Here is a 23,539-nt window from a genome sequence, read left to right on the forward strand (position 1 = left end):
AAGCCCACCCCCAAATCCCCCCTTGGTTCAAAAACAGGCACCAGACCTTGACTTATAAAATGAAAAATCATTTAGGGATAATTTTTTCCCCAGGAGTAAAAAAAAGAAAAAGAAAGAAAGAAAATGTTATTCTGATCTCTTAAGTATGGTGAGCAAATGGCAGTATTGACAATACTGATTCATGAATTTAAGTGACTAACATGTCTCTAACTGTGAGTTTCTAGGCACCAGGGACTCCCTCTGATTCTGTTGCTCTTGGAAATGCATGATGTGCGCTCAGTAAATGGCATTGCACTTTTCTGGATAGCACCAGAAGAAGGAAGTAGTTTGGCCTAGTGGCAGTATTGTGTAGTTGTGGCCCAGATTGTCCCAGCTGTGTGTCCTGGGCTTCTCAGGCCCAGCCGAGAGAGAGGCAGGCACCGGGGAGCAGCTCGTGCTCCCACAGCCCAGCGGAAGCACCTGCAGTCGGGGACGGAGCAGGCTGGCCCTCCTGCAAGCAAGTGGAGCTGGGGGTGGGGTGGCAGGGTGACAAGCCTCTGATGTCAGAGCAGGGCGGGGGACCTCTCCTATGTCTCAGGTCCCTCACCTCGCGGTCCAAGCCCCATACAAAGCTGTGAGAAACAGTGCTCGCCCCGGCATGGTATCTCAGTGACACGCGCAAGGTTCTGTTTCTAGCAGAAGAGCCATCGAGAAAGGAATCTCGGGGTGGCCTCGGGGCTCCCTGGCTGCTCCTCACCCTCTCTCCGCTACAACTGAACTGTAGTTATATTAATGACGTTTAGTTAGTGCTTCCTGGTGGCCACCCTAAGGCTTCACGTGTATTATCTCATTTAATACCTAAAACAACCCAATGCAGCGGGCACTGTTCTTCTTCCCAATCTACAGATGAAGCAGTGGAGGCACAGTTCGCTCATGGTTACCCTGGCGGGGCGGCTTGCACACAGGGGTCTGACTCCTCCGACCTGCGGTGCGCAGCCACGGCTTTGCTGAGTGCGTTTGGGAAGGTCCCACCTGGTGGGCGGGGGGGGGGGGGGGGGAGGAATATCCCACCGGGACGTGCGTCACTGCATATTTGCTCAAACATACTGAAGAGTGGAAATGATGCTGCCCGTCCCCTTCAAAGAGTTCTTTCATTCCACCTTCACGGCACTCTAGGGAGTGGGAAGGGCCAATGATTTCCATTGTTAGGGAAGGGAAAACTGACGGTCCTTATGACTTACTGACTTCTCCTAGCTGACACCATGCAAGCTGGAGCAGAGCTTGGCCAGAACGGGGTCCTGACCCCTTCCTTGCTCAGTGCCCCTTCCGGGGTCGAAGGAAATGCCCAGTCTTGGTGCTGCAGTGTGGGGGTGGGGGAGTGGGGGGGTGGGGGGGGAAGGGGGTCTCAGGATACTGCGATCGGAACCTCGTTTGGAATGAAGCCCCAGTGTTGGGGGTAGCAGAGTCTCTGGAGCCCTTCACCCCTTCCCAGCCTCCCTTTGAGATTTCAGAGCTGTCTTATTCTCTCTTGCTCTTTGCAGCTCTGTTCCCCGCCCCTTTCGTAGAGGCTCACATGGGACAGACAGGAGGAGAGTCTGTCTACAGCACCCCATCCTGTTCCCTTCCCATCATGCTTCAGACTGTAGTCAGGGGCCCTGCTGAAGTTCAACAGCTCGCTTGAGGGACTAGGGATTAGGGTGGCTTTAAGGATTAAGGGGACCTTTCTGTGCCTCTATATTTGGGGGTTTTGAAGTCTGGAGCAGGAGAAAGTGAAGGTTATTGATGACTCAGTGGTGAAGACAAAAAGCTCAGTCAGGAACCCTCTTCATGGAGGGAGAGGCAGGTTCTGGAGAAAGCATTTGTGGTGCAGTATTTGAGAGGAGTCTGTAGGATCAGGCCATCTTCTGGAAAATCCCCTTGCTTTGTGTAACCCCAGGCTGGGGGAAGCAGTGGAAAATTTAAAGGCCCAATTACCTGTAATGGGATGCTATCTGTACAATTAAATGTAAAGGCTGATGTCCTACATCTAGAACAGCAAGTGAAATGTATTCCAACGGTTACAATTCCTTAGGGGCCACTGGTCAGTCCCTCTGGAGCCAGACTCAGTGCTTGCATCCATGCCAATTTAGTGCAGAGGAAGGACTCACTATTGGCAGATGGAAAGTTGTCTGATTTTTATGGGGAGTTCAGGCTGAGATGCCTGCTGAGGGTGTTCTCCACAGAGCTTTACACAAATCCCAACAATCAGAAGATTGTCCTGCCCTCCGCCTTCCCAAATGGGATCCTGTCACTTCCCAGCTTAAAACTGTTCCATAGCGTCATATTTACTCTTTAGGACACAGCCAAAATTCTGTGCATATTCTTCAAGATTCCACATGGTCTTCTCTTCTTATTTTCCCAGCTGTCTCACCCCACACTCCCTTTTGCTCTCTCTGCTCCACCCTTTCTGGTCTTCTAGGTTTTCATACTCACTATACTTTTTTTTTCTGCCGCAGGACCTTTGCACATGCTTTCTCCTATGCCTAGAGCACTCTTCCCTCCTCTCTTTGCCTAAACTCCCACTCAACTCAAGCATTGCTTCTTCTGACAAGTTGAATCCACCTACCAAAGGCTCTCATAGTTCTATGTACCTCCCTCGCTTATGCCCGGTGAACTATAGTTGTAAATAAATTATTTGATCATCTGTGTTTCCTAGACTATAAATTCCATGAGGACAGAAATCTTACATGTTTTTGCTTACTGCTTTATCTTCGGCACCTAGCGGAGTACATATTTGTTGAGTGAGAGCAGGAATAAATCCCAAACTAAAATCCAACTCCAGGCTCCTTTAAGCCTGTGCTACTGAGGCCAGCCATAGATTCATAGAATTTCAGAATTGAAACCCACCCACACCCCAGCCTTCAATCCATCCTTCAATACTGCTATTAGCGTAGTACTTTTTCTGTTAAAAAATGAAATCTCAATGCTCGTATATAGTCAGTAAATTATACTGTTTTTCTTATCTTTCCCCCACACCCTGTGTCCTCTCCTTGTCTGTTGAATTGGTAATCTCTGGCATTTATATTAAATGACATGTCAGGTGTTGTAGAAAATAAGTAAAAGAAAGGCCTGTGCCCTATTAGTGTGAAAATAAGCAATGTTGCTCTGAAAAGAATATTGTGGGCCCTAGAATACCACCTACACTGGCTCTGAACTTTCACTTTCTCTGTCTGTATCATAATCAGTTATAAAGGCCTTCCTTCCCAGCCATGGCTGCCCAGAACTCCCTCCCTACAATAACTTCTGACCATTTGGTGTGATATCAGTCTCCTCCATATTAAAAGTGCAACAAAAAACTCAGAAACTTGGGGTGCCTGGGTGGCTCAGTCGTTAAGCGTCTGCCTTCGGCTCAGGTCATGATCTCAGGGTCCTGGGATCGAGCCCCACATCGGGCTCCCTGCTCCGCGGGAAGCCTGCTTCTCCCTCTCCTGCTCCCCTGGCTTGTGTTCCCGCTCTCGCTGTGTCTCTCTCTGTCAAATAAATAAATAAAATTAAAAAAAAAAAACTCAGAAACTTGTAACGATAGCCATTGTATTCCAAGTTAAGGAGGCTTGTATTAAATCCTCAACCCGAGGTAAGAGGTTGGGGCAGCAGAAGGAGGAGGGATGGGAATGGGGTGGAAATGGGGTAAGGGCATCCAAGCAACAGCTAACCTGTCCTTGTCTTCTTTGCAGTGGCAAGCCATCTCTCTGACAGTCATTGAGAAGGTTCAAATTGCAGCCGCCATCTTGGGTTCCCTCTTCCTCATCGCCAGTATCTCTTGGCTTATCTGGTCAACCTTCAGTCCCTCAGCAAAATGGCAGCGCCAAGACCTCCTCTTCCAGATCTGCTATGGGATGTATGGATTCATGGATGTGGTGTGCATAGGTGGGTCTGGGGGCCTGTCTCTATGGGAAGTGGGGAGCCATGTGCTGGTGAGTTAGACAGATCTCTCAGGATCTCTCCCTCTGAAAGGTCGAAGCACCAAGCTTCAGACCTGTAAGCTCAGGAGGAGCCAGCACCTTAGATTTGAGGGGTCAATGGGATGGGGGAGGAGGCAGGCCAAAGGAGGAAGATCTAAATCTTTCCCAAACAAATCTATCCTTGCCCAGTTGAAGATAAGGATAAGGAGGCTTGCCTCTAAGAAGACTTGAGAAAGGTCAGTTGGTCAGTCTGTCTGCCTCAAACGGGATGTGGAGGCCCTCTTCTCTGTTGTGTGCTCCATGGTCGCCAAGCCATGACAAGGGATGACTATACATTTAATTCCATTCCCTTCCCAGCAAAATGCCCAGAAACAGCATCATGATACCTGCCCTTCCCCCCTTTTCTTCAGCTTTCTATAAGCTTATTATAGTGCCCCAGATTTCTCTAGTCTAGTGGTTTTCAAATTGTATGGGGTCCCGATGTTCCACACACAGCTTCAGGAACCAATTTTGGGAGTGGGCAATGGAATGCAGGGCAGACAGCCTCTGAATCTTCGCCCTTGCTTCACCTTGAGTTTCGGTACTTTTATCCATTTACATATGTTTCTGTTCTAAATAAATCTTTGGTGTTTTAGAAAAAAAGTTGGAAACCCTCCACTTTAATTCCTGCCTGTTCCCTTACACCATTCCCAAATCTGTGTTCCTTCCTTTTCTATTATGTTAGGTCGATTGGTGGAGGGCCGGGTCTTTTTGTTCTTCCCAACAAATGCTTATGGTTTTCAACTCTGGAGTTGTCATTCAAGTGACCAAGATCCTGGTTTTCTTTCAGTGACATGAAGCATGGTTAAGCACTGGTCATACATCCTAACCTGGAAGTCTCATGTTACCCCCCAGGCCACGATGCTGATGGCACTGAAGTTCCACAATTGTGTTCTCTGGGCTTTAGTTTGTATACTCTATCAAATAGGCTACACTGCTCCGTTTGGCAGGAAAACATCTATTAGCTAGAATTTGGCTGGAAGATGCTATGTGAATTTCTTTGGGGCTCTTTAATATTAGGAGTCAGAGAGGCCTGGAGACTTGCATCTGATTATGGCAGCCAGAGACCAGTGGTGCTGGCACTTGGATACTTGTCTAAGCATCTTGCTGCCTCTCCCTGCTAGCTAAACCAATGCCTCAGCCCTGAGTTCAAGAGTCTTTTTAAAGGCAACCTTTTGTGGCACCTAGACAGATTGCCCAGGTTTGGAGGACTGTGGAAGAGAGGACTGTGAATAGGGAGGAATTTGACTTGGAGCATTCTAATTTCGTTCCCTCTCTACCAAAATCCTTTCCTACCCTGCTGAGGCACGGGTGGTGGCTGCCAAAAACCAGGTGTGTCTCCATATGGAGGTGTACGGCTCTGGCATGAAGCTGGGGGGGGGGGGGCAGCAGTGGAGGGCCGGGCGGAGCCTCTCCAGCTGTCCTTCATTCTCCTTCAGGAAGGCTTTTGACTGGTCCCTTCTACGAGACTGGCTTTCCTGTCACGTGGTGTATTAGTCAGCTTTGGCTGCGGTAACAGGCAACTTCAGAATTGCAGTGCCTCATAATGACAAGCATTTATTTCCTGTGGCTAGGTCTGCATGACGGCTGTGGCTCAGCTGGACTTGGCTCGGTTTGGCTTCTGACTGTGCATTGGGTTCCAGCTCGCTCTGAGGGGCTTCTCATGCTGGGGCCCAGGTAAAGGGGCAGAGACTTCTGGGGTGTACCTTTCTAGGCAGGTACAAGAGCACAAGAGGACTGGTGGAAACTTGCAAGACCTCTCAAAGCTTCTGCTCAATACTGGCATACTGTCCCCTCTGTCCACAGCCCATGGGCCAATGCAAGTCATCAACAAGCCCAACATCAGTGTGGGGGTGGGCAAGGGAAGCATACTCCTCCTCCCCTGGAGGGAGCATGGGAGGGAAAGAGGAGCATAAATACCACCTGCCATTCAGGGCTTCATAGATTTGAAGACTGAGAGAAGGAAACATAGAAGAGATCATGGGATCAACCTGTATGACTCTTATTTTGAAGTTGAGAGAACTAGGGCTCAGAGAAGGGAAGTGATCCGCTCAGTATTGCTCAGCTGGGATTAGAAGCAAGGTCCCCTGATTGGCAGTCCAGTGCTCTTTCCATTCTCTTCTTGCGTCAGAAAGCAGGAGTCTTCGGTGTCCCTTTTGGAACATCTGCAGATGCCATCTGCAACTTTGGGTGCACCTGGGCCCACTTATAGGAAGAGCCCTCACAAAGAGACCTGCTCCCTGTGGCTCTGAGCCACCCAGCACCTCTGCTTGTGCCTTCCTGGCGCCCTGGTCCCTCCTGCTCATAATGTCTCCCTCTGAGCAGGACTCCACAGAACCATCTCGTCCTCTGTCTCTTTCTTGGCTCCTCTCCATCTGCCTCCCTCCAACCCACTTCTATCTCTCAAATTCTTTCTCTTCTTTCTCTTCATATATATATGGCACTCAGTCACCCAATTTCTGGAAGAAACACAGTGAGCTAAATATTGAGAGTTTTCACATTGCTTTCCTTCCCTCCAAGCTTTTAATAAAACATAATTTCCCAGGATGCAAAACCACACCATGATCTGTCCATTCTGCTCTGACAAGCCAGTGACTGCCTGGACATAGCCATTGGACAGGAGGGGGCTGCCTAGGGACCAAGTGCTTTTAGTGCCATCCCAAAGTAGTCAGATATATTTATATTTAGACTAGCTCACCTTTAAAGGGTTTAGACTGCTCTATCATTTTGTTGATTATAACTGGAGCTAATTCAGTTGTCAGACCATTTCCCCAGGGGCAATAATTTTCTTCCCATTTTTCAGATGGGGAAACTGATACTGAAGGATTTGTCCTAGGCTGACTCAGGCAGCAGAGCAGGACTCTCAGTTCAATGTTTTTCTAGGAGAGGTTATCCATAGGAGAAAATTCTAGGAGACAGAATCAAAAAGAGAGTAATATGTGATCTAAAGAAGAGAGTGGAAGATGATGGACAGTAGTTGAAACGCACAAACAGATTCTTGTGATGGTTGCATTGATGATGATTTTGATATTGGTGATGATAATCAGTGGTGATGATAATCAGTAGTGATGAAGGTGGTTTCAAGGGTGAAGTTCAGGTATCAGTCATTTATTTCTCTTCTGCAGTGTTCTGGTCAGTTGAGGGAAAACACTCAGTACTGTATAAGTTGTTATAAAGTATCAGCCTCTTAGGGGCTCCCTGGTGGGGACAGTCAGGTGGAGCCTGGAATGTACCAGCAGTGTATTTATTTTTAGGCTTAATTAGACACTTAGACTCACAGAACTACCAGAGAGTACACTTAGCACTAGATTCACTTAGAGGAATTTAGGACAGGAAGCACAACCTCCATAAGGCAAGTCCAGCTTGCTTCTGCAGGTGAGTCCTTGCTGTACTCCATAACCTAGTCCAGGGCTAGTCTCAGCCCCCAGACGATAGCTCATGAAGAAAGAGATGAGACCCACAATAGTGGATACAGGATCCACCTTGACATAGTTTCCCCACAAAAGTCATGCGTAGTTACAAGTGTCCCTATACTCAGGGACGCCCAAACTACAGCCTCCCACCAGGCATTGATAGTAAAGCAGCCATCAACCAGGGGTTACCTCCACCCTAGGGAATGTTGTAACATGGCTGACACTCCACCTTCATCAGAATTCCAGGGAAACAAGCCAGAATGGCAACCCAGGGTCTGGTTTGTTTTGAGAGAAGGAGCAAGTATGCTTGCTCACCTCTATCCTACCACTTCCTGCCTCTATCCATGAATCTTGACTCTGGCTACACAAACCTGTTTCACTGAACCAATGCAAGTCAGAGAAGCTGGAACATGGAAAGAGACCTGGCTAGGTGAGCCAGAAGGAAGCATAATGCGGTCTTCTTACTGCACGAAAATGAACAACATGGATGAGAGTCGCAGTATGGCACCTATATTACTATAGAGGTGGTCATCAGTTTTAAAACTCAGTCAATTAGTTTATTCCTATGGGAAAAGGGAAGTTTCTCTTCCAGAAGTCCTAAGAAAGTGGAAGAAAATGATGTGACAGAGTGGACAGAGGAAGATATGATTCCTTATCAGAAAGTAGATAGAAGTGACAATGGGAGAGGTGACTATTCTCAAGAAATGTTGGCTGAAAAAAAATGTTAAATGAAAAAGTCCATATCTATAGACTCGAACTCCTTGGATGGATGGAGAAATTCAGTAACTGGATGGAAATTTATCACCAGAAGAAGGAAAATGAGTCTAGCCTTGTGTTAGCTCAAAAGGCTGAGTAAGAAAGGAATAAGACCATCTGTTAAGATGAGTCTTTGGACTTCCTCTATTTTTCAGACACCGAAAACAATTTGTCTATTCCCTAAGACTGTTAAATGGCCTCAGACAGTAAAGAATCTGAGTAAACATGAAATATATAGCTTTAAGTAATCCTTAAAAATAGATTTACCTTTTATCAGAGCAGTGCTCTAAGGGAAAACTCATGGGAGTGGGAAGGACACAGACACTCCACTGGGCGCCAGCACCAGCTGAGCAGATATTCTCTGCCATGAAGCCAAGAGGATGCAGTGTATGGGACATGGTCACCATGCTGCCCACGAAGCCACATCTGCTCCATCCACAGCTATGTCCACCTGGCTGACCTTCAGGGAAGGGCCTTTGGTTCTCACCAAAGAATTTTGCCTGAAATGAGTGCCAGGAAGGTCTGGGTTCTCTGTTGGATGCAGCAAGGGTCCAGGGCTGTGGACAAGGGCTCTAGACTTGGTTATATCAGAAGGTTGTACATTCTGGGAGACAAGCTGCCCTTACATATTAAACGTCTCTTGGGTAGAGTCCTAACTTCCTAGACCAATCCATGCCACTATGAAAACCAAAACTAAGTTGCTGTGGACAGAACAAACCACCAAACACTCCTGCAAGGGCACAGAAGAACTGAGAAAGGGCACAATAACCCTAAGAGATGAGTGGGGTAAGTATTATGATCCATATTTAACAGATGAGGAAAAGCTTAAAGTAATTGTGCTCCAGGTCACATAGCTAAAAAAATGGCAGAGCTGAGAATTAGACCAAAAACCTTGGACTCCAATTCCAGGGTGCTTTCTACTGCCTCTTTTATCTCTGATTGCTCTGTGAAATTGCAAATGCAGAGCTTGGATGGGGAGGCAGGTTGAAGGGAAATTGGTTCAGTAATACCTTGACCCATAAGGTAATGGCTGAGCAATAAGAAATTTAGTGAGTCTTGGCTGCTCCTGTCCTTTATTCAGGGTCTTGGAGGTTAGCCATTGTTGTACCTCCCTTTTGATCAGTGCTATTCTGACACCAACTGAGAGGGAGGCTTAAGAAATAGAGGTAAGGGGCACCTGGGTGGCTCAGTCAGTCAAGTGTCTGCCCTCGGCTCAGGTCATGATCCCAGGATCCTGGGACTGAACCCCGCATTGTGCTCCCTGCTCTGTGGGGAGTCTGCTTCTCCCTCTCCCTCTGTGCTCTCTCTCTCTCTCTCAAATAAATAAATAAATAAATAAATAAATAAATAAATAAAATCTTTTAAAAACATAGAATTTAAGGTGAAATTTGGATCGTTTGTCTCCCTGTGAGACACTCTGGTGGAAGGAACTTAGGGCAGGGGAAGCTACATGTCCTGGCTAACATGAACTTAGGGAATCCATTCATTCACTAAAAAATATTTATTGAAAGGGCACTCCCAATAAGAGAGTCACTTGCTCTCGGGATCTTACATTTTACTGGGAAGGCAGACAAGTTAATCATTTATCATTTATGAGTCAGAAGGGGCTCAGGATTAGCATCTCCATTCATTCAGTAGCATTTCCTGGCTGTCTGGTTTTGTTCCTAAAATGAGGGAACTTTAGTAAAGGAATGAACGAGACACAGTCTTTTCCCTCAAGGAGCTCCCAATCTACAAATAAATCACAACACAGTGGCAGCCAGGATAAGATACAGAGAAATGTGGAACAGAATAGAGAGCAATTAACTCCCTCTTCAAGGAGTCCAGGAAGGCTTTTTGAAGGAAGGAACCCTATCCTTCAGCCCTTTTCAAAAGATAGGTCAAAGTTTGTCCAGAAGAGAGGAAAAGAACATTCCAGGCAGAGAGACTAGCATGTGTAGAGGCCAGAGACTTGAGAGAACCAGGGACACTTGGGAAACTCGGAGCAGGTGCGTATGGCTCAGTGTCAAGAGCCAGAGTGGGAAGGTGGGTGATGGGCCATAGGGATGTGGAGGTTGGCAGGAGCCAAATCCCACAGTATCATGAATCATGGGCTAAGCAGCTCAGACTTCAACTTGTTGGTGACAGGGAGGCATTAATAAGATTTTATACCGGAAAGAAGTGTGGTCAGATGTACGTGTGCTTTGCAGAGGCAACTCTGGCAATGATAGGGAGGATGGACTGGAGCTGGAAAGACTAGAGGCAGCGAGGGGCCAGCTGGAAAATGCTTGTAATAGTCTGAGCAAAATGGAAAGAAATGCAAAACAGTGCAGTGGGGAAGACGTGTGTGGGATGACCTTGAGAAGCCCTTAGGATGTGGATAAGATAGGACGGTATGAACTTCTTTGAAGCAAGTAGGAATCCCAGGGTCTGGCTTGAGTGGGGATACCACAGCTGAGCATGAGAATGGGGTTGGCAATGGAGAAGCAAAGGGGAACCAAAGGTAAGTCTTTGGCAAAAGCACCAAACAAAAGGCCCATCACAAGCCTAAAATCCAGGCAGTGAGATAAGAGGCAGCTCCTAAGCAAAGAGTTTGCAGTAGAAGAGAAGCAAGATGCATGGAGTACATTATGGGCTGCAAAGAGGGGAAGGCATTGCCAGGAAAGAGTCTCTGTGGGGGTAGAAAGAAAGAAAGGGCCTTCCTCTACTAACAGGTGGCCTCCTGTTAGTAGAGGAAGATTTGAGGGCATCGGACCAGTTCTGATGAGGATTGGTGACTAATGAGAAGGTGGGGAGGGAGGTAAGGAAAGCCTTCTGTAGGCAGTTGGATCATAAAACTTGAACACAGGTTTGGGGGTCAACAATAAGAGGGGGTAAAGCTGTAGGTTTTGGCAAGACAACTTAGAAGGAGCATTCAAAGAGTAGGTGGCTAAGGATGGAGACCTAGGGACCATTATACGCTTAAAAGATGGATGAAGACAGAATGAGAAAAACAGGAGGGAATGGGTCACAAAACCCAGGACGGTGGGTTTCTGGAGTGGCAGGAGGGTGCCACCTAAGGGTCTGGATCACATGTTGCTCAGTTTCTTACTAACCTTGAGACCTTGCGTGATTTGCATAACCACTCTCTGCTTCCCTTTTCTCATCTGTGAAATGGGATAATAATACCATCTTCAGAGCACTGTTGAAAGGACTGAATACGATGGCGTGTGGAAAGGAGCAGGCATTCATAAAATCCGTGACCAGGCTGGGAGACACTTGATCTGGGTAGATTCCCCCTTGGAGTGGGCACTCAATAAAGGTTTGCAGAAACTGTTAAAACCAGAAGCTAGTCACAGCCTAGGAAGCCTGACCCCGTGTCTTCACATAATTGAGAGTCCGCTGTTATATGGAGCAGTGCCTCTTCTTGAAGGTTTTTAGTTCCCTCACGCATGTCCCCTCAATGAGAAGATCTGATTACATAGAATGTCCTCCCACCCCCTGCCCCCTCTTCCGTCATCATTAATGATGGTGGCTGCCCAAGCAGAAAAGCTGACAGAGCCTCCCAGCAAACAAATGGGACAGTCTCTGCTCCAGTGGGTCAAGTTATTAGGATTTAACAAGAGCAAATTAATTAAGGTCTTTGGCACCAAAAACATTTTTTTTTCACTCCACAGACTCAAGAGATTGGCCACCAAAAAGTCAAATCTGCAAAAAAAAATGAGGACCTCATCGTTATCACGTTTGTTTTTGACTTGTGAGTGGGATGTGGTCAGGGAAAGAAAGGAGAGCATTTCCGAGATTGTTTCAAATCTTTAAAACTGTGGACTATGGTAATTTACAAAATTATAGAAAATCTTTTGTTAAAGCTTCCTCTGTCTGCTATTCATTGAGGTTCTTTCCTATAATTTAGAGATACCTGGTGCCTGCCGTCTGAGATAAAGGAATTCAAATTCCAATTTATAGTAAGTGGGCAAATGGTGGGAGCAGCAGGGCTACAAAAACATGATTTTTCAAACTTAATTTTAATTCACATTCACTAAAAAACACTTACCTGGCACAAAGATCCCTTCCTTTCTTCCTTCCCTTGGGCTAGAAAAGACGCCATCTGTCAAACCTTTTAATTCCCTGACTGATAAACTGAAAATATGGGGAAGGCAGCCTGGTACCCCAGAAGAGCCTAGGAAGTAGAAAATCTAGGTCTGAAGACTAGATTTGCCACCACTTCTGTGACCTTGGGCAAGTTACTTCTTTTTATAGTTCAGTTAAGTCCTCTATAACATGAGACGGTTGAACCTGATAACTTGCAAGGTACTTCTAGGTCTGACATTCTAGGAGTTTGAAATCACTTCCATTGTAAGAAGACGTCATAATTCTCAGAGGCTGACCACTGTGGCAGTGGGGGGATTCCCAATCATGTTGGCTAGACCAAACAACTGATAAGCGTCAGCCATGTAAACGGGGAGGATGATGTCCAGTCTGTGTTCCATTAAATGCATATGGCTTATCCAACTCTCCAGATTAACTGTTAACTCATATTCTGCCCACCCCCTGCCTCCCCCAACCGACCAGGGCTTCCTATGCAAGGCCCGCTCTCTCCACCTCTAAATGCTAGCTGCTCGGTAAGTGCAGGTGACTGATTTGGAAGCAGACACGCCAAGTGAGCACTGTCCCCCTCAAAGGAGACCCCTTGGGAGGCACTTCATTTCTTCCAGTGTGCGAACGGGGCTCAAATAGTTTAGGAACACCTCTTGGGAACTATCTTCAGTGCCTACAGCACAGTCTTGGGAATAGCTTCAGGAGTCGCCTGTCTGTCCATTGACAGTGGGTCTATAGCTAGAAAAAAAAAAACAATCTAGTAAATAAGGTGGCTGCTTGAGCCAAGTAATATATTTTGGGGGAAAACATGAAACATGCATATATATTGCATATATATATATATATATATATATATATGCATCTGCTGGAGTTACTCTAACTAAATACCCTAACTAAAATACCTGTCGTGCTAGGGTAGGGGCCACAAGCAAAAAGCAGCTTTCGGTTCAATGGGATGTTTATATATATATATATATATATAAAATTTCAGTGGCTTAATGCAGTAGAAGCTCCTGATCAGTGGGGAGGTTCTCCTCCACACAGAGACTCAGGGACCCAGGCTCCTTCCATTTTGTGACCACAGTCCCCTAGGCTTTTGAATCTTTTATTTTCAGCTAATAGAAAATAAGAGCAAGCATGGATAAAGCACACACACACACACACACACACACACACACCACATACTTTCCCCCTCAGTACCCATTCTTAAACCTCGGCCTGACTCATGCTCACATGCAGTCCTGGTCACCCAGCTCCCCGTGGGTGCAAAGTGGTGAAATGTCATTCTTTCTCAGTGGCAACTCTGTACCAAGGAAGAGAAGAGTGGGGTTTTGGTGGACAGTCAATCATGTCCGTCAAAGGTTATGTCATTGAGAAATTTCCAGAAATGCTCTGCACTAGGATAGCCTAAGAAACAATAGCCCAGTTCCCAAGCGTAGTCTTTTTTTTTTTAAGATTTTTAAGATTTTATTTATTTATTTGACACCCACAGAGAGAGAGAGAGCACAAACAGGGGAAGCAGGAGAGAGAGAAGCAGGCTTCCCTCTGAACAGGGAGCCCAATGCGGGGCTCCATCCCAGGATCCTGGGATCATGACCTGAGCTGAAGGCAGACTCTTAACCAACTGAGCCACCCAGGCACCCCCCAAGGATAGTCTTTTAAAATCCTGGGATTTTAAACTCTTTTTAGATATAGAATTCTGGCACATTTGTTTAAAGAAACTACTTTTGTAACTTTAACATAACTCCCTTAAGATGAAATCATGTGAAACTTATTTCATAATGATGATAATAAAATCATAACTAAAATTTACTATTTGCTATACACCAAACACTGTTAAAAAGTGCTTTATGTGCATTGTCTTATTTACTCCCTACAACTTCAAGGTGTAGTTACTATTAAAATGCTCATTTTCCTGATAAAAAAAATTAAGGCTAAGAGGTAATCACCCAAGGTCATACAACTAGAACCCAGTTTCGTCTGATTTCAAAGCCCACATCCTTAACCACTTGGTTATAACGCTGTAACACATTTTTTAAATGCATAGCACAAAAGACATCTTATTGTGAATTGAAATAGAAATTGTATATACAGACTATAAAAAAATTATCTCCTCCATAGCTGCTTTCCCTGGGGGAGCCCACGACCTGGAGCATGGAGGAGGAAGGAGCCCAGACACATGGCACCGTTCTGTTTCAAATGAACCTAAGTTTATGTCCCCCTACCTGTACAAGCTGTGTGTCTTTGGGCAAGACACTAAGCCTCTCTGAGCTCAGTTTCTCCTTCGTCAGGTGGAGACAATACCACCTACCTCATGGGATTTCTGTGAGATGTAGACTATATTTGCAAAGCCCTTTTAGAGCAACAGAACATAGGAAGCATTCCCTAAGTACTGCCATCACCATCACCTTCATTACCATGACCTGCACCATCATCGCCCAGAGTGCCTGAGAAATGCAATTCTGTCTGTGTCTTTCCAGATAGTGATAGCTCTGAGCTTTTAGAGAACCGCCACAGGAAAAATAAAAAAAACCCACAGTATCTTGGGACATAGCTTCATGCACACACTTCCAGGAATGAACCCGTCACTTGTACCAATGCCCGGATATTTGGGGCTCCAGGAATATTTCTCTTCCCTACCCAGTCCTACTGAGTTAAGCTCATTCATTCATTTCAAGGAGTCTCAGCACTCTTAATGATTTTCTAGCCAAGGTCTTCTCACAGGTCTCTGCAATGCCTTGAGTGGGCAGAGGGGCCGGGATGATTCTGGCTCTGATATGTTTAGAGACATCCTGGACAGCTTGACCAAGGTCAACCAGTCCAGCAAGGACCCTGCTGGGAAGGGAATTCTAATAGAAGTCGCCTCCAAGGCGACAGCCCCTCTCTGGACACTGGCAAGGCATCAATGGGATGGAAACACAAGAGGAAGGTGGCTTTGCTTCACCCACATTGAAAGCTTTCAGTGTCCTCTGTCTTTTGGGTCTTTATTGCTGAAAGAGTAACCCAAACTAAGCCCCAAAGCATCTGGGTCAAGGTGAGCCTGCCCAAAGGAGGCCCATGGATCCATATCTCACCACCTCCTCAGAGGGGCTCCCAGGAGCACAGCCTGGCTACACTTGCGAGGGGCATGAAGCTATGACCGTGGAGATGGCCAATACCATCTCATGACAGCACCTCCTAACCCTCGGCCCCCCAACACTAGCTGGTTAGATTGATTTCTTTCCCACGCTTGCCGGATAAGTTCTTCAGTGCAGGTTCTGACAGGGCTGGGCCCTCGACGGGGTAGCATCGGGAAGCTGAGCTTGGCAGTGGTGGGGCTTCAGGGTGAAGTCTTGCCCCACAGCTGTCTGACAGCAGGTGACTCTGCAGGCGGGGAGCATCCCTCCCCCGGCACTGCTGAAGGCTCTTGGTGGTGGGAGAGGAGACGGGAGTGGAGGCTGGTCACCACATCTGCAGAATCAGTTGGCCCCTAGAGCTCCTCTCAGCTCCAGCATCTTATTCATCTACAAACAGTGACTCAGACTGAGGATTGGGAAGGGCAGTTAGGAGTCGGAAGAGCAGGTGTTTGCGCTCGGGAAGGGAGTTGGCGATAAAGGAGGAGGAAAAGATACAAGTGGGCTTCTTCTGTCCTATAACTTCTACCCCCACCCCCACAATAATCAATATCACATGGCTCTGCATGTTAAATGTGTGCCTGGCACAGCACCAAGCAAGAGCACACCGGACTCATTACCTCCTTTAATCTCCTAACAACCTATAAGCAAGGAGGTATCAGTCCCAGTTTACTGAAGAAGAACCTGAGGCTTGGGAAGAGGAAATAACTTGCCTAAAATCCATAGGGCGAGTAAGTGGCAGACACTCTGAATGTCCAGTGCGTGTTCATTGGCGAGGTGCCTCTGAACTGTGGGACCCAAAGTACTCTGAGTCTAGAAGGGAAATATCCATTTCTTTAGTTGCCTCACATTTCCATGTCTGTCCCATCTGGAGCTAGAGTATTTTTTAAAATTACCCATAGCTCTTGGGGCCTCTGGGTGGCTCAGTGGGTTGAGCATCTGACTTGGTTTCGGCTCAGGTCACGATCTCAAGATGGTGAGATCGAGCCCCGAGTCGGGCTCCATGCTCAGTGGGGAGTCTGCTTGGGATTCTTTCTCTCTCTCCCCTTTGCCCCTCCCCTCCGCTTGTACTCTCTCTCTCTCTCTCTCTCTCTCTCAAATAAATAAAACTTTTAAAAAAGTACCTTTAACTCTTTATTTGACCAAAAGTTAGAGCCTTCCATGAGGCAGTAGGCCAGAATAAGGACCATGTTCTAGGCAGTGCTACTCAAGTGTGTGGTCCACACACAGGCAGCATCGGCTTAGGAACGCAAATCCTTAGGCCTCATCCAAGACCTACTGATTCAGACTCTCTGGAGGTAGAGCCCGGGAATCCGTGTTTTAATAAGCTCCTTGGCTGATTCTGATGCATACTAAAGTTTAAGAAGCACTGTTGTAGACTTGTCTGTAACTTTTTTGCCACTTAAATCAGGATACCTGCAGGAGATGAGAGGTGGGAAGGAAGATTTGGACATTGCTGAGGGGACCAGAAGCTTCTCTGCAGACTTCTCAGTTACCCTTGGCCTGTTAACTCCATATGTGATAAGAACCAGTTTTTTTGTTCCATCACAGGTGTTCAGAGAAGCAAATAGTAGGTACTCAGGAAATATTACCTAAATAGAATTAAATTGTATCTCACTGCTTTGGACACAGCAAGAGCCAATGGGCAGAATTCAGCAGGGCAGGATTGGGATGCTGATCCCAACCAAGGATTGAGGACTCCCTGACAGCCCTGGGTCAGTGGTGAGTTAGGGGCAGGAGGAGCCAAGCAGACAGGACCACCCACTCACAGTGGCCACCTTCCCTCCCTCCTTGTGGGCTAACCAAAGGGCCACTTCAGCAGGAGGCCAGTGGGAAGAGATATGATGGCAAGCAAAGTGTTCTGAGAGTTATGGAGCCTCTGGCGATGTGAGGAAGAGTTGCCCCCAAAGGTGGAGAGATGTCAGGGAGATGAAGGTGGCAATTTTCTGGAACTGGATTTCCCACAAATACAGCCCAGGATTGGCCACCTTGTACGTGGTTATGAGGTCACTGTTAAATGAAACAGAAAACACCAGAGAAGGACCCAATCAAAACATACTGAATTTCTGGTACTGCCATGCATTCTAATGGGCCATCTTCTTCTATTGCTTCTCTGCCTCCCTTCACCAATAGCTTGCTTTCTTCCTATTCTAATTTCAGCCTCTATCTCCATCCACCACCATTTCTAACCCAACCTCTCTTCCTTCCTTCCTTCCTTCTCTTCAACTTCCCTATTTTCACCTGTCCCAATCAGATGAGCCCTACCCACCTTCCTCCGTTTTTGTTTTGTTTGTTTTGTTTTTATTCTGCCATCCAAGGAATCAATAAGTAATTTGTAGAACAGGAAGCAGAGGGAGAGCTAAGGGGAGTGGATGGGAATGAGGTAGTTGTGCTTTTCCCGTTTTTGCCCAACAAGCATTATCCACAAAAAACAGGTGCACCTTCCCCCCTTCAGCCATCTATTCATTAAAGTGGTTTAATTACTTCCTGAACACTAGACAGTTAGATAATTAGAAGGCGGCATTCAGACCAAAATTTTAAGCCACCCTCTTCAATCAGGGTAAAATTGTCTGATCGAGAAGCTAATTAAGAATCAAGTGTAGTGGCTGTTATTGGAAAGAGTTAGTTTGGGGCTTCAAAAGATTCTGCTTCTCTCTCCCCAAGGTCCCCATCTCCTCCATCATCAGCAAGGCTTTGTTAAGCTCCAGCTACTGTGTTGGCTGCCCAACCCTCAACCATTCCTGGTCTCTGTCCTCAAGGGGCTAACAGTCCAGGGAAAAGAGCATTGCAATGTTCAGATAGGCTTGTGGAAATAATGAACACAGGACACATATTCACAAGGTTGAAGGAAGTGACTGGGGCAGGGTGATGAGACAGGGGGCAGAGAGGTCTCCTTGTTCAGGGTTGGGCAGGCCATATGAAGGGGTCCATTGGTGGTCTTTGGGAGATTTATGAACCCCTAGATTCGTCTGTGTGGTTTTTGTTCCAGGGAGATGGTCCTTAGCTTTCATCAGATCCTCAAAGTGGCACATGACCCAAGAGATTAGGAACAACTGGGCCACAGGGAGACTGTCTCTCTAAGGAACACTTGGAAACTTGTTGCCAGAGGGCAATCTCAGGAGCTGTTGTCACACTAGAGGAAAGAGTGCCAGTGGGTGGCTATCTTGTCTCATAGAATCACAGTATGTTCAAGGTTGGAGAAGCTTTGAGATGTTTCCATTCCGTCTCTGCTTGACACCGAGGAGGCTGAAGTGACTCATGGCTATTTGCTCCTGTGAGTCAGCTCTTCCTCACCCCCCACCCCCCACCCCCGCCCCCGAGGCCAGGCCGTCAGCCACCCCTCCACTGACAGTTGCTGCAGGGTGAATGCCCAGTCTTCTCACTCCCCATCACGGGGCCCAGCCCCCCAGACCACCCTCATGATATGGACAATTACCACTTTCCTATTGTGCACTTTCCTTAACTGGCCCCATCTTCCCAGCCCTTCCTCCGGACCTCATGGTCCATCACTAGCAACTTCTTCTGTGAGTGTTCCTTTCACTGAAACAGCTATCTTCTGAGGACACTGTTTCTTGCTGTCTCAAGTGGTAGCTGCTTTTTTCTCCCATATACTGTATTCTACAGGGCCTGGAGGTAAGGTCCACATCCTCTTTGCTCCCCATTACTGCTTCCAAACCGCCTCTCTTCCCTTATCCTTCAGAAGTCCCAGCCCCTTGCAGTGCATGCATCATATTTGACTTCCCCTTTCCCCTTCTTTATGCTATTGGCTGCTGGCTGCCTACTCACTCCTCACATTCCTAGGGGCCCCTGGTTCATACTCTCCCTACCACCATTCCTGTCTTTAGCGTCTCTGTGATCAGTGGCTCTCAGCAGAGGTGGTACCGTCTCCTAGGGGCATTTTGCAAATCTCTGAGGTTTTTTGTTTGTTTTCTAATGTAGTTGTGCCCCAGAATTTGTTTTGAAATTTATATTGCTTAGTTATAAATGACTTCTCCTGTTGTTGTTGTTGTTGTTGTTTTAACGTTATCTGTTTAGGGCATTTTTTCAAAAAAAGAAATCATGGTAGCTTATTTTATCTTGTGAATTTCACTTCAGGATAAATAAGAAAGGGGATATTACACTATATTTGTTTTAAAAGGGGGCATTTGGTCTGATAGCACTGAGGATGGTTGATGCAGATAATCTGTCCAACTCCTTGGCTACCTCATTACTCCACAGGCCTTTTCCTTTAGCCCATCTCAGCCCCTGCCCAAGCAGACGTTCCCTAGACCTCATCATCACCAAGAACCACACCACTTCCAAAGTCTGGGTTTAAACATCCTACTCTCTGAGCATCACTCCCCTTCGCCGTCCTTGTAGATCACTGACTCTAGCAATTCTGTAACTTCAAAGAGACCTCTTGGCATTGACCCGATCACTTTCCATTTTTCCTGATCCCTTTTGTGTATCACTTTCCTTCTCCCCAGCCTAGACTCCATGGGCCAGTGTGATAACCACTCCCTTGCAAACATCCATAATTCCCATTGTCCTCTCTTATGTCTCGCTTGCCTGAGAAAAGTCCATACTGATTAAACTCAACTTTCCTACTCCATAAGTGCACCTAGAAGGCAGTTGAGGGTATGGAGAAAAGCCGCACAACTCATTTCAAATTTGTGGCCACAAATATCAAATGGACACTCAACACTGTCAGACAGTTCTTTTACATCTCCTTTGTAAATTCAGTCTCCCATTTTCCACCGTAATCATGTCCCACTTTTTCTTCTCTCCACAAATCTTCAACACTTCCTCCTGCATCCCTTCCATCTTCGCTAATGACATAGAAGAGACAGAGGCACTTGGCTGAGAACTACCTGATTTTCACAGCTACCATCCTCCCTCCACTTGTGCTTACTAAGCCAATGGCACTCCTCATTCCAGCTGAGCTGCCCTTTCAATGGAATTTGAGAGTTAGCATGCTCTCTTTCTTGAAACACATTCTTCTCTAGACTTCTGGGTCTACACACTTGCTGGTCTTGCTTCTATACCACTTATTGCTCCTTTAGAGCCTCCTTTGCCGGCTCGACCTCCACCAAACCTCTATACATGAGAAGGCCCAGGAATCTGTCATTGGCCCCCTTCTCTTATCTGTCTACCTTCTCTCCCCAGGAGATCTGGACCATTCCTAAGGCTTCAGATTCTACCTCTACACTGAGGACTTATACCTCCTGGGCAGACCTCTCCCTAACCTCAGACTCATATGTCCAACTGCCCACCTGGACCTTCCAGTGAGATTTCTATCAGACATCTTAAATTACCATAACCAAAATACAACTATTAATCACTGTGGTGGGCTGGATAATGGCCCCCAAAGACATCCAGGTCCTAATCCCTGGAAACTGTTAATCTTACCTTATATGGCAAAAGGGACTTGAAGATGTGAGTAATTTAAGAATCGTGACATAGGGAGAGAATCCTGGATTATTTGGGCAGACCCAATGCAATCACAAGTGTTCTTATAAGAGCGAGGCAGAGAGAGACATTGGCAGAAGAGTAGGAGATATGACATTGGACAAAGAGGTGGAGCGATGTAGGGAAGAGACAGGTAATGCAGGCGACTTCTAGAAGCTTAAAGGCAAGGAGATGAATCCTCCTCTCAAAGCCACCAGAAAGAACCAGTCCTCTGACACCTTCACTTTAGACTTCTGTCTCCAGAACTATAAGAGAATGCATGTGTGTTATTTTAAGCCACTGTGTGGTCATTTGTTACAGCAGCAATAGGAAACTGATATAGTCATGACCACAGCCACACAAATTCATACCCCCTACCCTCCCGCTGTCCACGTATTAGTAAATGGCACGGCCACGAAAAGCTCCTGAGCTGTCCAGATTTTTCTCTTGACTCACACCTTACCTGTCAGCAAGTCTGTGAGCACTACCTCTACATATACCCTGACCACACAATTTCTCACGGAATCCACTGCTACAACCCTAGTCTAGGCCACCATCCCTTCCTGCTTGAATCGCTACATCCTTTCCTGCTTGAATCACTACATCCCTTCTTGCTTGAATCACTACATCACTTCCTGCTTGAATCACTACATCACTTCCTGCTTGAATCACTACATCACTTCCTGCTTGAATCACTACATCACTTCCTGCTTGAATCGCTACATCCCTTCCTGCTTGAATCACTACATCACTTCCTGCTTGGTCCCCTGCTCCTATTCGTTTCCCTCATCCAGTTCCACAGGATCGAGAATGAACTTTCTGAAAGGTAAACCAGATCACATCACCCCGTCCCTCCCATTAAAACCCTTCAGGGGCTTCCCATTATACTTAGGATAAAATAAAAATCCCTTGCCTTGGCCTATAAGGCCTTATCATATTGACCTCTGCCCTACCTTATCTCTTTGTACTTCCCACTCATCACTGCACCCTGGCCACACTGACCTTCTTCCTGACCCATGTGCATTCCGTTCCCACCTGCTGACCTTCACACTTGCAGTTCCTATCACTAACATGCCCCTCTGCAGATCTTTGCATGGTCCCCTCCTCATCATTAACATGTCAATGTAAATATCACCTCCCCGCAAAAGGCCTTTCCCGCCTCCCTCTTGATAAAGCAGGACCCTCAGTGTCTGCAGCCAGTTTCTATTTAACCCTATTTTATCTTCCTTGTAGCATTTGTCAGCACCTGAGATAGTCTCATGGGTTTGGTTATGTGTCGGCTTCGTGTCTCTCCACTAGAATATCAGCTCTGGGAAGGCAGGACTCTGGTGTCCTGCTCACTGCACCAGCCCCAGTGCCTGGAACAGAGTAGGCACATAACCCATCTTGATCTGCCTGGTTGTGTGGCGTGGCTTCTTTCTGGCTCTACACTGCTTCTGGCCAGTATAGCTGGGTCCAAGTCCTCTCTCCCAGGGGTGTAGTTCAGTAGCACTGGGCTATTTGTTAAGTAGCAGAGAGTTAACCAGTGGAATTCCAGACATCATTTGGCAGGTACGGAATGCCCATGGTCCTGTTCATGGTGCGTTTGAGAGCACACGGTTCATTCAACATCTGCCAAGTGCCAGGTGCCACGGCTAACGTGGTAGAGGGAGGAAAATACATTTCTACCATGCCTCAGTGGATGATGATTTGGGGTTTTGTCAAGCCAAGAAGTGGGAGGGGTGGAGGAAAGGTAGGCAAAGGCGTTGCCCATAGGCACGCAACCGTTTCATGAACTAGGTATGGCGGCCTTTCACCTTCCCCTTCTGAGGACACATAGAGCCTAGGAATACAGGGATGGTAGCCCTGTGGCTCAGAGCTGAAAGGGAGGTTTGAAAAGAACAAATCAAACCCACAACAAATCCAGCTGGCTCCAACTTCTCTCTTGGTAGATACGCGCAGGGAGACAGTTTTTCCGGCAGTGACCTTCGGTCTCTTACTCGGCCTTTGCTTTCCTCTCTCCCTGGCGCCACAGGTCTCATCGTGCACGAGGGACCCTCCGTGTACCGCATCTTTAAACGCTGGCAGGCTGTCAACCAGCAGTGGAAAGTGCTAAACTATGACAAGACGAAAGACCTGGAGGATCAAAAGTCGGGAGGCAGGACAAACCCCCGGACCTCCTCAGCCACCCAGGCTAATGCCCCCTCCTCGGAAGAGGAAGCTGGGGGCACCCCGGGCCCTGAAGAAGGCCCTGCCCGGGCGGCCAGCCATCCCTCAGGCCCTCTGTCCGATCACCACTGTGCTTACACCATCCTGCACATCTTGAGTCACTTACGACCTCATGAACCGCGGAGCCCCCAGGGCGGGAGCCGGGAGCTCGTCATGAGGGTCACAACAGTGTGAGAGGAGACACCTGAAAGGGAGGCCGTGACCTTGCACAGAGATGGGGAGGCGGGGCCGGGAAGGGGCTGGGCCGGGCGGGGCCGCAGTCTGGGGAGCAGGTGTGGGGAGGCCAGGGGGCACCCCAGGGGCCAGAGCAGAGGGCAGGCAGAGGGCTGTGGGTCTTGAGGGGGCCCTGGAGGCAGGATCAGAGCTGGAGTGAGTGAGGCTGGTGTCCAAAGAGCTTTTGTGATTCCAATCAGTCAAGCCCAGTCTCCCACAAGAGCAAGAACTCCAGGACAAACTCAACAAGGAAGTGCAATCCAGCCGGAACCGAAGGAAACACAACAACAATCCTGGATGTGCCCATGCACAAAACACCTGGGAGAAGTGGGGGCTGGGCGAAGTGGGGGCTGGGGGAAGGCACAGCCGGTGAGTTGGTGGTGGTGGTGCCCCT

General features: G+C 47.3%; 1 protein-coding gene across 1 annotated transcript in view; it reads left to right on the forward strand.

The window, feature by feature from the left end:
* The window catches only part of MARCHF4 (membrane associated ring-CH-type finger 4), a 105,130-nt gene extending 82,024 nt beyond the window's left edge, over window positions 1–23,106 (forward strand). Inside the window, exons 3-4 of the mRNA XM_028112110.1 lie at window positions 3,693–3,885; window positions 22,739–23,106. Coding sequence (XP_027967911.1) covers window positions 3,693–3,885; window positions 22,739–23,106 — 561 coding nt within the window. The remainder of the gene's footprint in view (window positions 1–3,692; window positions 3,886–22,738) is intronic.
* Window positions 23,107–23,539: the final 433 nt, after the last annotated feature.

Source organism: Eumetopias jubatus, unplaced genomic scaffold, assembly GCF_037043125.1.
Source record: "Eumetopias jubatus isolate StellerSeaLion01/CBP00866 unplaced genomic scaffold, mEumJub1_p1.0 scaffold_3, whole genome shotgun sequence".
Taxonomy (NCBI): Eukaryota; Metazoa; Chordata; class Mammalia; order Carnivora; family Otariidae; genus Eumetopias; species Eumetopias jubatus.